Genomic DNA, 14,354 nt, shown 5'->3' with positions numbered 1-14,354 from the left:
GTCTGACCACCTCATCATTGCCGATGTTTTTATTGCCAATCATCTAGAAAACCACCTAAGGTAAGTATTTTGTCTTTCTCATTCCACCTGCTTGCAAATGTTGAGCATGTTGCCATAGTACACAATCAATATGGCTTTGATAAAGGAAAATAGGCTAAAAAAAAGACCTATTCCTCATACTTTCAAGTTAAAGAGTTCACAGTTCCGGAAGAATTAATTTTAATCCAACTGACTTGCAGACAAGGCATGTGACTTGTTTAAGCTGGGTCCAGGATAAATGATGATTTTAATGAGGCAGGGGCTGGTCTCTTCTCCCAGGCAACCAGCACCAGAATAAGAGGACACAGTCTCAAGCTGTGCCAGGGGAGGTTTAGACTGGATGTTAGGAAGAAATTCTTCATAGAGTGATTGTCCATTGGAATGGGCTGCCTGGGGAGGTGGTGGAGTTGCTATCATTGGAGGTGTTTAGGAGGAGACTTGCTGGTGCTTGGTGCCATGGTTTAGCTGATTAGGTGGTGTTGGATGATGGGTTGGACACAATGATCTTGAAGGTCTCTTCCAACCTGGTTTATGCTACTCTATTCTACTCTACTCTATTCTACTCTATTATATTCTAAAATAAATGACACAGATAGAGCAGTTTAAAATGCTGTGTGTGCTGATTTATACCCAAATACCTCCACACACCCTTACCCCAAATAACTGAATTTCTTAAAATGATAGACCTAGTTGTTAGGTTCTCAATTGTGTGAAAACCATTTAACAAAGTACTTCTGTCAGTCCCAGTTATTGTATCTACTAAAAAGTGTTTGATCATTATAAAAAAATTATTACAGGGCAAAACTTCTTTCTGTTGTAATTTCATGAAATGTTTTTGCAGAAGCCTTCATTTTGTGCAGTCCATTGTTCATGTTCCATCACAGGCATGTAAAAGCTTCATCTGGCATTTCTTTGACAAAAAACTTAACAGCTACACTCTTGTTCACATGTACCATGTGTTTGTTGGGTGTAGTTAGATGGTCATTCCCATCCTTAAGCTATGATGCCAAAACTGAAGATGTTGTGTGAAATATTTATCAGTTTGAGGCTGAAGAAGGTTCTTACCATCGGTGGAAAAAGGCTTTGTGACTTGTAAAGATGTGAGATAAGGTTTGGAAGTGTCTTGATGTTGTCTTGATGTACACAAGTGTTGGGGTGCTGCAGGTAGTTGATCTTCAAATTGGGATTTATTTATTTTTTAACATAAAATTTCATAAATATTAGAAGTTTCTTTATTTTTGCATTAATGAACTACTTTATCATCAGCCATGGATGAATTACAGTCCCAGGTCAACTTGGTAGCTCACTAGCTGTGGTCAAAGTTATGCAAGGCGTTTTGCTGTTTCTACAACCATCCTGTTTATTACTAATCTGGGCCTTTTAGGGCAATTTTGTGACAAAGTGGCTGATCTGAGATTTCTGAGCTGTGCCCTAAGCCACCTTCAGATTTCTGTGCTTTAGGCTTGTGTTAGGTCTTGTCTTTGTCCTATGGTGACCAACTTTTTTTTCAGTTCTTTAATGGTTTCCATTTACATGGAGGTTACTGGTAGAGGCTTTGACATTTCCTAATATACCTCTTTCACTTATCTTCATCACCACTTGTAACAGGGATGTAGTATCAGCTGCATGGTGAAGGAGAACTTTTCTTCCTCAGTTCTCCCTTTACTGTCCTTTTCAGCAACCAGGTAGCCCTGTGAGTCAGCCAATGTATCAGAATGCTTCATTGAGAACCGTGTGAGCAATATCTGCACCTGTCCAGCATAACTTTTTTCTTGTAAAAACCACAATATGATTAACAGACCATCCCAGTCAGATGGAAGTGGCTATTAAGTGTTTGCTGGACATATTTTATAGCTATGTAGACAGTATGTTAGGGATTATGTTCAGTTTGGGTAATACAGTGCTGGAGGCCCCGGACTCTGTGTAGCCTATACCAAGGATTAGGCTTCAAAACTACTAATAATGAATGTGAAATCAGATTCCTTTCTAAACTAATTATGGCATTTGGCTTAATCCAGCGAGCAGTTAATAGTGGATATGGTATTCATTACCTGTAAGTACTTCACATAAGAATCCTTGCAAGTGTAAACCCTTAAAGTTATTAATTCTTCATGGCATTGATTAGGTGCTTTAATAAAAATCAAGTTCTGTAGAATAGTGGTTTTAGCTATTTAAAGTGGGATTACCCTTTGGCTGTCTCCTCTGATTCTGTGAGAAGGTACTGCTGTGTCCCAGTCAGGCACAATAGCTATTCTGGTTTAAAATCTGCAGCCTCATTTTAAGCCAGACTTCAGACAGAAGTCCAGATATTTTTCACTAATGTGATGGATGTGTTGGACCTGCATCACCTGGATTAATTTTGCTGTGGAAGCTTTAACCTCTGTCAGCCTCCTTGGCAAAATAACCACCAAAGTTGTAAACTGCTGCAGAAGAAATCTGAATCAGAGACCCATATATTCTCTTTACTTACATTTTGTGGTTGCCAGAGCACATCTTTTGTTTAATTTCTACTAGTTATTAACACTCAGAATATCATTCTCAATAATCTAGAAATGGCCTGAATCTGTTCCCTAGGGTGATGCACACACTTAACCGTGACTCTGGATACAGTAGTACCAGGATCTAGCACTTCCTGGCTCATTATTTCTCATGACTTCCCTTATTTACATGTTTGCGAGTTAACATTCTTACAATGAATATATGAGTACATATTCAAGCTCACGTACTTTTTACTGTGGATTTTTACTTGTTCAAGATCTGCCCTAGTGAGTCATACTCCGTTACTTTTAGCTCTGTCTGTTACTTGACTATTTCTAGATGTCTAACATGTGAAGTCCAAGGTTTTTTACAACTGTTCATGCCACTCAGACTGAAAGTGCTGTGCAGTGTCAGACACTGGAGTAATAGCTGGAAAAAAACCCATTGTGTTGATTCCCTAGCTCTACTCAGCATTTTTTGTTTAGAAGCTACTGCCTTAGAATGGCAGGTTCTTGGCAGCTTCCTTTTGTCTAGCAAACTAGCATGAAGTATAGAATCTTGCAAAAAATAAGAAAATTTTAAGGCTGGCTTGTTAATTTAAAGGCCCAGAATAATTTTCAGTCCCATTGTGAGAACTGGACAACACCTATGTGAACATGGTTTAGGCTGGAGGTCAGGAGGAAGTTCTACACAAAGAGCCCATTGGAATTGGCTGCCCGAGGAGGTGGTGGAGTCACCATCAGTGGAGGTGTTCAGGAGGAGACTTGATAGGGTGTTTGGTTGCATGGTTTAGTTGATTAGGTGGTGTTGTATGATAGGTTGGACACAATGATCTTGAAGGTCTATTCCAACCTGGTCTGGTCTGGTCTATTCTATTCTATTCACTACTTGTGGTCGAATGTTAACCTGTGCAGGCACTCAAAGTATACCTACTGTCTTCTGTGGTTTTCCCATTTTGTTTAGCTTCTGAAAATGTTAAGCTGCCTAGAAGAGTGGCTATGGAACTGACATCAGAGCAGTAGGAAAGCAGAAATACTTGTCTGTATAGTCACAGAGACTTACTCAAAATGCTTAGAAGAGCAACTTAACATTTGAGAAATCTCAGTGGAGTTAGAGGTAGCAATTGTAAACCTTGAGTGTAAAGCAAAAACCCCAAATTGTCTTTTTTTTGTTTGTTTTAATGTTAAAATACTTAAATAGATTTTTACAATATGTAGTTACAAACTCATACACAGAGGGTGCTTGAGGTTTAAAAAGTTCTCTTTGTGTCTCACAGGTCTCTCTCTGTTCAAATATTTTTCAATAATAGTTTTGATGTAGTCCATTGATACAGTTTGGATATAAGTTGGTAAAGATTCTTTCTTTCTTCAGAAAGCTGAAAGGGCATTTACAGGAGGGCCTAGTAGTTGCTAGCTTGAGTACTGGCCATTGAATCCAAGATCTTGGCATCAACAAATCTTCTGATAACTTTGGTAGTTGTAATAACAGGGAGTTTAATGCCTTCTTCACAGGAATGGGAAGGAAAAAACCTAAGAAACACATAATGGTTATTCTGCCCACTCCTGTCTTAAGAATAAGTAACACCCACCATTTTTGCTTCCAAGGAAGAATTGTCAGTGAACATTGGAGAAGGAAGGGAGAACTTTAGATGAATATCAAGGGTTAGGGCTTGGCTCCCCACTAAATGAGTGACAGATGCTGTTAACTGCTCTCCCTTCCCAAAAGGGAGAGGAAAGGGAATAAGGAAGAGAGACTCATGGATTGGAAGAGAAAACCAAACCAGCTCTAATGAAAACAATAATAATAAAATGAAATATAGACAAATATACACAAACCAATGTGCCACTTGGTGGCAGTTGCTTCATTATCACCATGATGTGGGCAGGCATTGGGGATGTCCCCAACTGGAGTCAGCAGCAGACAGGAACCGAATTCAGGAGCTGGTTTCGGCACTGAACTCAGATACTCATGAGTCATAATCAAACTGATAGTGTCCTCCTCAGACATTGGCCATTGAAGAAGAGGCTTGACCCTCATGATTCTTCAGCTTTATACTGAACATGACATACATGGAATGCAATCCCTTGTTGGTCAATTTAGGATCACCTGTTCTGTCAGCTTCTCCCTGTGAGTTCAGCCTTTTACTCTGCACCTCCAGTGTGGTGCACAAGATTTAGAAGTTACCTGGTCAGCACACCAATCCATTGTACTAACTGTAAGCATGGAGTGTTGTCACTGCTAGAAGCGGACATTGTGAAAACATGCTGCCAACTGCAGAAAGTGCTGTTACTTGTAAGAGACTGAGCTGAAAAGTCAAATCACTGAAGAGGATAAGTACAGAGTCCTGTATCTGGGAAGAAATAATAAACTGCACCAGTACAGGTTATCCATGGTACAGCAATGTGCCCTTGTGGCCAGGAAGGCAAATGGTATCCTGGAGTGCATTAAGAAGAGTGTGTCCAGCAAATCAAGGGAGTTTCTCCTCCCCATCTGCTCTGCCCTAGTGAGATCTCACCTGGAATATTGCAGCCAGTTTTGGGCTCCCCACTTCAAGACAGACAGGGATCACAACCCTCCCCCTGCCCAGGATGGGTGTAACCCAGCACAGGTATGCTTCAGCACTTTTCTTGGGACTGCATGTGTCCTGCATTTCCATCACTGGATGTCAGGAAAATATGAGATAGTGAATCATCTTTGTACTGGGAAGATGATCAAGAGGGTCACTCTTCAGAGAAATTTCCACCAGGAATTTCCCATGAAATGCCTTTGTTATGGTTGTGTGGAACAGCCACGCTGATTGGGACCAAGTTTCTTGCTCTTTTATGCCTTATTTCTTACTCTGTTAATTCTTGTATTTGGAATCTTTTGCCTGCCTGTTTTCATGGAGAAGGGAATTTTACTGTAGCTGCTCTGTGTTTCACAGATAGTGCATGCCCCAGCAGTTTCCACTTCTTTGCCTGACAAGTTTTTGGGTTTTGCTTTTGTTTTTTTGGTAATCTTGTTAGTTCTGTTAGAAGGATTTGGTGCTTTTCCAGAACAGATTTTATAAATAGACTGTCTGTGCCCTGACTTTTTAGTATGAAAACATACTAAAATACTGTATTTGTATCTGTTTTATTTTGAGGTCCCTTCCTATTGCATAATCATTTTTTTTAACTCTAAAAAAAATCAGTCTGACCAAGTTTTAGCTTTGATAAATAAAATCCAAATAAAACCTGCTTTTTTGTTTACAGGAAATACTTTACTACAAGCACAATTTTAATTTTTAAAGTCTCTTCACAAGATCAGTGTTGAGACTAGGAGTTATTGAACAATCCTGTTGTGATTCTCAGTGTTACCCAAGGGGAAAAGTGCAGGACAACAGATAAAATCGGTCTACAGTACTGCTGTATTGAGATTTAAGTCATTACATATGAGCACGTGTAGCTGGGTAACCTTTGTAACTGGGCTGTGTGAGCCGCTGCAGATAACGATTTCAAGGTGGAAGAATGGGCATCTGGTAGATTTGGATCTCTACAATTGGGTTGGTTTTGTTTTGGGTTCTTGGGTTTTTTTGTAATTGGAACTGCTTGCTGTTTAACTGTTGAGATATTAGAGCATTGTTACCGAGTCCCTTGAGGAAAATTGCTGTAGAAGTGAAATGTGAGAAGAGAAACAGGAGTTCTGGGACTGTAAAAGTTGATGACAGAGAGTTCTTTATGCTTAGATTTGAAGCACAATGAACAAATGCACAGAGGTAATTTAAAATACCCCTGCTTAGGTGGAGGTCAGAAGATAAAGTGAAGTAAGTGATGATTTTTGCCTGCAGGTCAGTCACAAAACTACATTTTTGATTCAGTCACACCAGGGAATGCCCTGACTCATGAAGTGGTGTTTGCCTGTGCTGCAGTAAATGACTCTGACCTCCCCAGTAGATTATTATTATGGGGTATTTTTTGTTTTCACATCAGAAGGGAATTGCAGACCTCATTTTGCTGTTGTGGACTAAGCATTGTCTCAGTATCAAGCCTTTTGATGTGTTTTGTATTAAGGTGAGGGAAAGGGAAAGAGGTGAGGTTACCATGCTACGTGCTTTTATCCTGCTGAAATATAGCAAGAGACATTTTGGGAGACTAAGGAGATCAGCTGTTGAAAGGAGATTGTAGTGAGGTTGGTGTTGGTCTCTTCTCCTGAGTAACAAGTGATAGGATGAGCAGAAATGGGCTTGAGTTGTGCCAGGGCAGGTTTAGATTGGGCATTGGAATGGGCTGCCCAGGGAGGTGGTAGAGTTGCCACCCCTGGAGGTGTTCAAGAAGCATGTAGATATGGTGCTTCAAGACAGAGTTGGGTTATGGTTGTACTCAATCTTAAAGGTGTCTTCCAACTTCAATGGTTCTATGAAAAATCAGGCAAAGGAAAACTCAGACCAGACAAAGTTTTAATAAAGAAGACTTTCCCCCCCTCTTCTTTTTTTTTTCCCCCACCCTCTCATCCCAAAAGATAAGAGGGGGAAAAAAAATTCTTTCTTATTAACTCAGGCACAGTTTACCATGGTAAAATGGGGAAAACACACTGCAGTTTCAAGTGGGCTTGTGGCAACATAAAGCTGCCAAAACAACAGTGTTAAATGTCTGTAGCAGGATGTTAAGTGCTTTGACAGGATGCTGTTCAAGGTCCACAAGCCCACTGAGCACAATATTGAATCTCATTTGATTTCTACCCAGCTGGAACTCTTGACTGAAGTGATCCTCAGTCTTTGCATTAGAGTGGGCTCTGATAGCTTGCCTAATGGAGCTACATTTTTCTGGTTATAGTTTTTGAGCCACCTGTCGAGATCCAACACTGTACTCTTGATTTAGACAGGTGATCTGATACTATTTATTTGCTCATTAAGGCTTAGAAGTTCAGCCCATGCTAAAAGTTGTGTGCATCTTGTCTTTTAAATAGTCATCATCTTGTGCTCTGTATATTGAGTCCTTTCAGTGTCATTTTGTTACTGTTGACAGAAATGTGTCAGCATTAGTGCCTGGAGAAAAGTGGAGCTGATTGTTAGATGTTGGCTGTGTTTCAAAGACTTTATTAAGGGATGCAGTAAGCAGTATTTTGCATTGTGTACAACACAGGTAGAAAAGAACTATTGCACTTCTGTGACTCTCAAGATTTCCCCAAAGTATTCCAACTGATGAAGCCTTTTTGCAAGTTCTGATTTAGGATCCATAAGAACAGTAGAGCCTAACTGCTGTTAAACAGACAGGGATTTGCACAGCTTTAAGTGAAGTGTCTGGGATCCTGAGTTCCTGATTTGTCTTTTTTTATGTGCTTCTACAGGTATTTGCCTTTGATCACTGCTTTTGGTCCATGGATGAATCAAACACCACAAAGTATGCAGGTAAACTCTTTTTCATTCATTTGACAGTGTAAATAATTTTAGGACATGAGGGCTTGGGCTTTTGTGAAGTTTTTTTGCATTTTGTACTGTGATGCTCAAGTGACTTCCTCACAGAAACAAGTTTCTCATTTTTACAAGGATTGAGTCATTAGATGATCTGTCCTGGTGTTTAGGGACATGGTTTAGTGTTGACCCTTTAGTGCTGGGTCGAGGGTTAGACTGAATGATCTTTGAGGTCTGTTCCAACCAGATGTGTTCTGTGATTCTGTCTTTTCCAACCTTTTCCAACCAACTGCTTTTCCAAGCAGTTGCATATGATCAGAGTGCTAGTGCCTCAGTTTAGAAGGCATGCAAGCTTTAAGGTGCCCAGTACACTATTCAGGAGGATGGTTTTACCTCTAAATTGTAGTGTTCTTTTTGTTACCCCCTGGAAGAGTCTTTTTTGGGATTGATTTCAATTTCTGCCAAGAAACTACTTCTGACTCATGGTGAAGGTAAATGTGTGTGTTTTCAGTGCTCTGTGTTCCTGGGCATGAAAGGAATAAAATGTGTTCCCAGTGTGGTTATTTCAGGTCTTTCAAGTAATTAATAGTCTGAGCATTCACATCCCTTATGTTTCTTAGTGATCAGCTTTGTGACTTCTTCCTCCCAAAAGCTGGATAATCCTGACAAGGTTGTAATTCCTGTAGTTAGTTTTCTCATAACTGGATTTGTGTATTAGCATATTCATACCTCATAAGAGGACTTGTTTGATAGAGACATCTCTGAACACTGGTATTTCAAGACTGGTCCATGGAAGGGGGTAGGGGATGGAAGTAAGCATTTAGCTTAGATATTCATATTAGGAAATTTTGTAGCCCGTAAGAGATCTTGGTGATTGACAGAGTTAATTAGCTCAAAGTTTGGGACCAGTGGTCTAATAAATGAAATTATATGTTTTAACACAAGTATGCTACATTGGCTGCTGTGGCTGCTGGTATGAAATCCCAAATTTTAGGAGTTGCTCATGACCATAGCATCCACTCTGGTTCTTACTTGCCTAAGCAAAGAGATTTTGTGAGCAAAAATAATTCTTGGTTGATTCATCTTTCAGTGACTGTGTTTGCACCAGTCAGCTGCACAGCACAGTATTCATAGATGTTTGGGTTGGTAGAGCCATTTGGGCACTTAGCACCTCCTTTTGTGTCTGTACCCCTCTGGTTCATTTTTAAAGGAAGGAGGTGATGATACCACCCAGATTTTGGGCCCACATGTCTCCTGCAGCATGCCGGTGTGAGCTGCACCTGTTGGGTGCACCGTGGTGCTGATCTGCTTGTAGGGAAGAGGTAGACCAGACAAACAGTTAAACTTGTTTCTGTCCCTGTCTCCCATCTCCAAGTGAGTTCAGTGGGATTCTAGATCTATCTGGTTTAAATTTTTTAAATAAGGTTTCTCTAGCCTATTTCAGAAGCTGCCACTGAATTAATCTCTGAGAACTGAACTTTTATTATCTGTATGCAGATGAGCCTTGCAAATAGATGTCGTCTATGTCCAGAGATCAGGCCAGAGGTTGTTACAGACTTATCAAGCTTAGAGTCCAGACAAGTCACTTGACAGCCTGAGTGTTGAGCACACTGATTTCTTGGTTGGACCATGGACTACAGAAGGGGTGCTGATTTGGAAGCTGGACAGATGCATTAAATACTTCCTGCTCCAAGTAACTCTGTGTGGACTCTTAAGTTTAACTTCATTGGCAAGAGCAGTGATCAGTTGCACAACTCAAATGAAACATTTATAAATCTTGAAAGCCAAGTAACATAGGAGCTTCAAGCTTAAGTAATATTCTTGAAATAGAAAAAGACAGGAGACAAATATACTTGAAAAAAACCTTTTATCTGTGTCACAGAGATGGAGTGGGAGATGTGACAGTTTAACAAGAGATCTTAAGTGCTAGGCTACCCTATCAGTCATTGCTTGTTGTGCAAAGCCAAAACGTGTTCACCTTGCATTATGTTGAATTCTATTGTCTATCATGCCATATTAAAGATTTGGTTGACTGACATGTGGGCTATCAGAAAGCCCACAGACAAGGTATATCTGAATTCTGTGTTTAGGTGGGTAACTGTTTCATTTTGTTTGCATTTTAATGTAAACAGACCCAAAGTCTCTGCTCTCCTGGAAAAGCATGTTTGTCACAGAACCCTTAAAGCTGTCACACATGATTATGGGGTGGTTTTACTTTTCACTTTCTGATTGATCTAGTTCACTACTGGGCCCTATTAATACTGTTTGCACAAGGGCAAGACTAATTATTGTTTCCATAAACTTAATCACATGGGTGATTTGTAACAGTTCTCACTCAGGCTGTGGGGGAATAGAGCTGATCCTGAACTGGGATTAGCTGTCACTTTTTCTTACACTAAACTTCTGCTGTGAGATGCCTTCAACTTCTTTGGCTGAACACGAGTCTTCTTCTGAATGTACTAATTTTCTTTCTCAACTTGTATTTGGAGGGATTTTTGCTGTTGGTAGCAGAACTGCTTTTGTAGCAATTCTTTCCAGTGAAGTAGAAATTGAGTTCTAAGATTCAAAAATGATCCAGCAATATTCATAAAAGAAATAACAAATGAAAAACATTTAGAGGCCATCTTTGCAGCTGTCCTTGCAGGACTGTATCTCATAAAGGCACTGGAGAGTTGGAGGCACAGAAGAGGAGTGAAGTCTTTACAAGAACTTTGTAGAAGTGGTGTTTTGGTTTGGCTCCTTAGTAGCTTGCTATTCCATCTTAGAGACAGCAAGATGCAGAATGCCTTCTGAATTGCTCTTAAGACTGAAAATTAAGTGTTTATAATCTTTGTTAAAGTGGGTGGGGGTTTTTTGGTGAGTCTTTTTTCTGTTTTGTTTTGGTTTTTGATCCAACCAAGGAAAAACCACTCCAAACCTCACATCTGGAAAACCAAAACCAAACAAACCAATGAACCAGAACAAACAACAAAAAAACCCTAGCCCCCCAAAAAAACTCCCAACAACCACCAAACAAGCAGAACCCCCAAACTATTAAATAAATAAAGCTATTAGAAAGGAAGGGAATTTGATTGTAGGGCAGGAGGAGTTTACCTTGATCTGGAAAAGGGATGAACTTTGCTCAACAGGCTATGGGAGAGGTGTTTTGAGAGTAAGCAAAATAACTTATTATTGTTTATGTCTTGACTTGAATGGGTCAGGAGTCAGAGTCAGTTCGTGGGTAAGGACACACCTACTTACCTTGAAAAGTTCACAGACAATTAACAGCTTGTCATTTTGGTGAGAGGTGGACACTGAAAAATTCTCAAGAGATGAGAACAAAGAATTCTTTTTATAAGCATAGGCAGTAGTAATGTCTGTAATGAAGTGGATATTTTTAAAGGAAGGAAAGAGACCCTTCAGTTTGCAAGGATTCAAGAGATGGTACAACTAAGTACCACAGCACTTAGGCAACTCCATTCCAAGGACCCCATGCTGTATCCACTTATGTGTGGATTTTTTCTAAACTCTCTAAGCTGCATTCATTATCTTTGGCCTGAAATCGCAGCTCTGTGTTTCTGCAGGCTGTGTTGTCCTGAGAAGCTGAACATCTGACTTTGGGCTAAGCTCTAATTTTAAAGGAAATATGTATGCTGACTACTGCTCTTTCAGCTGCTCTTTTAAAACAAAACAGTCCAGGCAACTGGCTTAAAGAACCACAAGCTTCTACCCTCATGAGAGATCATAAGGTGTGGCTTTTGAGCAGACATGAATGTCTGCAGTTCTGATTAACTTTTGAGCTGTAATATGGGAGATGGGAGAAACTTCTTCCTTTCTGACTGTTCCCCTGCCTTTTTTTTTTGTAAGAGCAGACTCTACATAGCATGTAGGACTTAATTTCTCTCTCATGCAGCCGATACCTGACCTGTACATTTTTGCCGGCAACTTAGTTAGTTGGAATTGTTTTAATGCTGTATTGGTCAGGCAGGTAAAAGGTAGGTGTTGAAGCACCTAATTTGAAACACTGGACACCTTTTAGTGTATGAGGACTTTAAAGACTCCAGTGACTGGTCAGGCTGCAGTACTTAAAAAATGCTGGCTGATGTGCTTTTAGATTCTTGTCAGGCTGAACCACAGGCATCTTTCTTCCCATTTCAGAGAGTCTTATAGTATTCTCTAGCAGAGCTTTTGATAACTCTGATCTCCACAGATCCACATTTTATTTTAACTATTAGATCTGGAATCAACCACAATTTATTGCTGTCATGATTTGCTTATGGAAATGTTCTGGAAATGTTCAGAAATTATACCATGATGAGATTTGGGGTTTCAGTGTTGTACATAAGAAGTTGTTACTTGGTTCTAGCTGGTTTTGCTGTGTAGGAAAGGCTTCAAGAATGGCAGCCATGTGTCACTCTACATGTACATGTACATGTACTGTACATGTGACACTGTAGTCACAACCTGGTTGAATGAGTCTCTGCTGATAGAAGACAATTACCCCTATTTCAGCTTGACAAGTTGTCTATATTTCTAGTTCACAACATCTAAAAAACAGACACTGAAACGAATTTATATTACAGTGCATCTCAAAGGTCATTAAATGAGCAGATCTGTTAACTGCCTTTTTAAGAGGGAATTTTTTTGAAAGGGTGTGGCCCTACTGCCTGTCCTCACTTTTGTTCCCTCTCTTCTGGCCGCTGTCTCCACTCTAGCAAACTTGAGAATATTTGAACTTGTAAATAGCTTTGTTTTGCAGATTGTGAGAACAGGTCCTAGGGTTCCTCTGCAATGTGGAGGAACACCTTGGGAACACTGTCACACCTGATTTGGTGATCAGGGCTTTGCTGATCATTTGGAGAGAGAGAAGAGGAAGGGGCATAGAGACATGAGGGAGAATACTTGAAGTATCTAATTCTGAAAGTGATGTGTGTTGTATTCTGTTATGTCAGGGTATGTATTTGACTTTCTGTTTTCAGGGACTTTGTATTATCTTACATATTTTCCAAACCTAAGTGTTCTGATAATTCATGCTAGCTCAGAGATTCCATCTAAGATTTTTCAAATGCAACTCTGGGTAGGTAATGTGATGCTTTTATTTTAGAATTGTTAATAATTTAATAGCCACTCTTCACATGTGCACTGCCACACTGTGTTACCCTCACTTTGGTTTATGTTTTTGCCATTGGGGTACCCAAGCCTTTCAGTAGGCAGAGAACATTGAATCTAAAAAGCTTTTTCACAAGTGCTAATTTTTTGGCTCCAAATTACTTAAGGATCATGGAGTATAATTATTCTCATGCAATATATTGATATATAGTTAGATATTCTTAATGTGAGTGTGTTGAGTTTTGAGAACTATGGAAATCACTATTGCGTCACTGTACAAAATTTCTTGTAACTGACAACTGCTGAAACTGACCTGCTAAAATGGGAAATGCTGCTGATCATATCTGCTCCAAAAGTCACCAGGGAGTGAATTTAAGTTGAAAACCAAACACTGGAAGGTGTATAAATACTGTCTCTACCTGAGATCTACTTCTTGTGTGTACGTACAGCTGGGATAATTCCCTGATCTGAACTCAAATCCATTGACCCTTCTTGAGATGTACCAGTTCTGGGCTTTCCTATTAAAACCCCAACCACTATGCCTGTTCTTGTGTTCAGCATCTAGAAGCCCGAAGTGCATCTAAAATCAGCCTGGCATGGGGAGACAACATTCAGACTAAGAAATTCTGCAGCTGGTGTTTAAAACTATACCTCTGGCAGAATGTATCCTCGAACAGCCCTGAAGTCTCACAGCCTCCTAATATGCTCTTCCTCCCTGAATGTCATTGAAATGTTTTGGTCTTGCTTCTAGCAGCACCTTGCCACAAAATGAATCATAATAGTTTATGGAGAAACTTGAGACCAGTTCCCAAGAGAACAATTACATCAAACAGCATGCTAGAAGTAGTAGTACCTCTAATATTCTAGTTTGCTAATAGGTTTCATTGCTTTTCAGTTACAGAATTATTTTGGGGGTATAGTTTGTGATTTAAAGTATGTATATTTGCCAAATTTACACTTAGATGTCTAAATTTTGTGTGATTTTTCTAAGCATTCAGCCTATATTCACACCTCAAATTATTGCCCCCTTTATAGGAAAATCAGCAAGGTATTTGAATGCAGAGGTATTGATTACACTCACTTCAGGCAAGAGTTTTGAACTTGTTAGTCAGTTGTGTAGGAAAGTATTTGTTAACCAGTGCACTCAATAGTAAAGAATAAATAATTAGTTTATTATTAAATTTAATAGTAAATAATAAATTTAATTATTTTCTAGGTCAAGAAGTGGTGTTCAAGTGCCTTGGAGAAGGAATTCTTGAAAAGGCCTTTCAGGGATACAATGCTTGTATTTTTGCCTATGGACAGACAGGTGAGTCTCCTGTGCTAGAGGGGAATGACACTTCTTGTGCACAGAGGAAGACCATAACAAAGATTAAGC

General features: G+C 39.6%; 1 protein-coding gene across 4 annotated transcripts in view; it reads left to right on the top strand.

Annotated features, from left to right (window-relative positions):
* KIF13A (kinesin family member 13A) overlaps positions 1-14,354 on the top strand; it is a 117,320-nt gene that overhangs the window by 45,488 nt on the left and 57,478 nt on the right. For all 4 annotated transcript variants that reach the window (XM_068160837.1, XM_068160835.1, XM_068160836.1 and 1 more), the window contains exons 3-5: positions 48-60; positions 7,825-7,885; positions 14,193-14,285. In XM_068160837.1, the coding sequence (XP_068016938.1) occupies positions 48-60; positions 7,825-7,885; positions 14,193-14,285 (167 nt within the window). The remainder of the gene's footprint in view (positions 1-47; positions 61-7,824; positions 7,886-14,192; positions 14,286-14,354) is intronic.

This window comes from Melanerpes formicivorus, unplaced genomic scaffold (assembly GCF_026170545.1).
Source record: "Melanerpes formicivorus ecotype bairdi unplaced genomic scaffold, bMelFor1.0.p_v2 SCAF_53, whole genome shotgun sequence".
Taxonomy (NCBI): Eukaryota; Metazoa; Chordata; class Aves; order Piciformes; family Picidae; genus Melanerpes; species Melanerpes formicivorus.
This window is presented reverse-complemented; position numbering and strand designations above follow the sequence as displayed.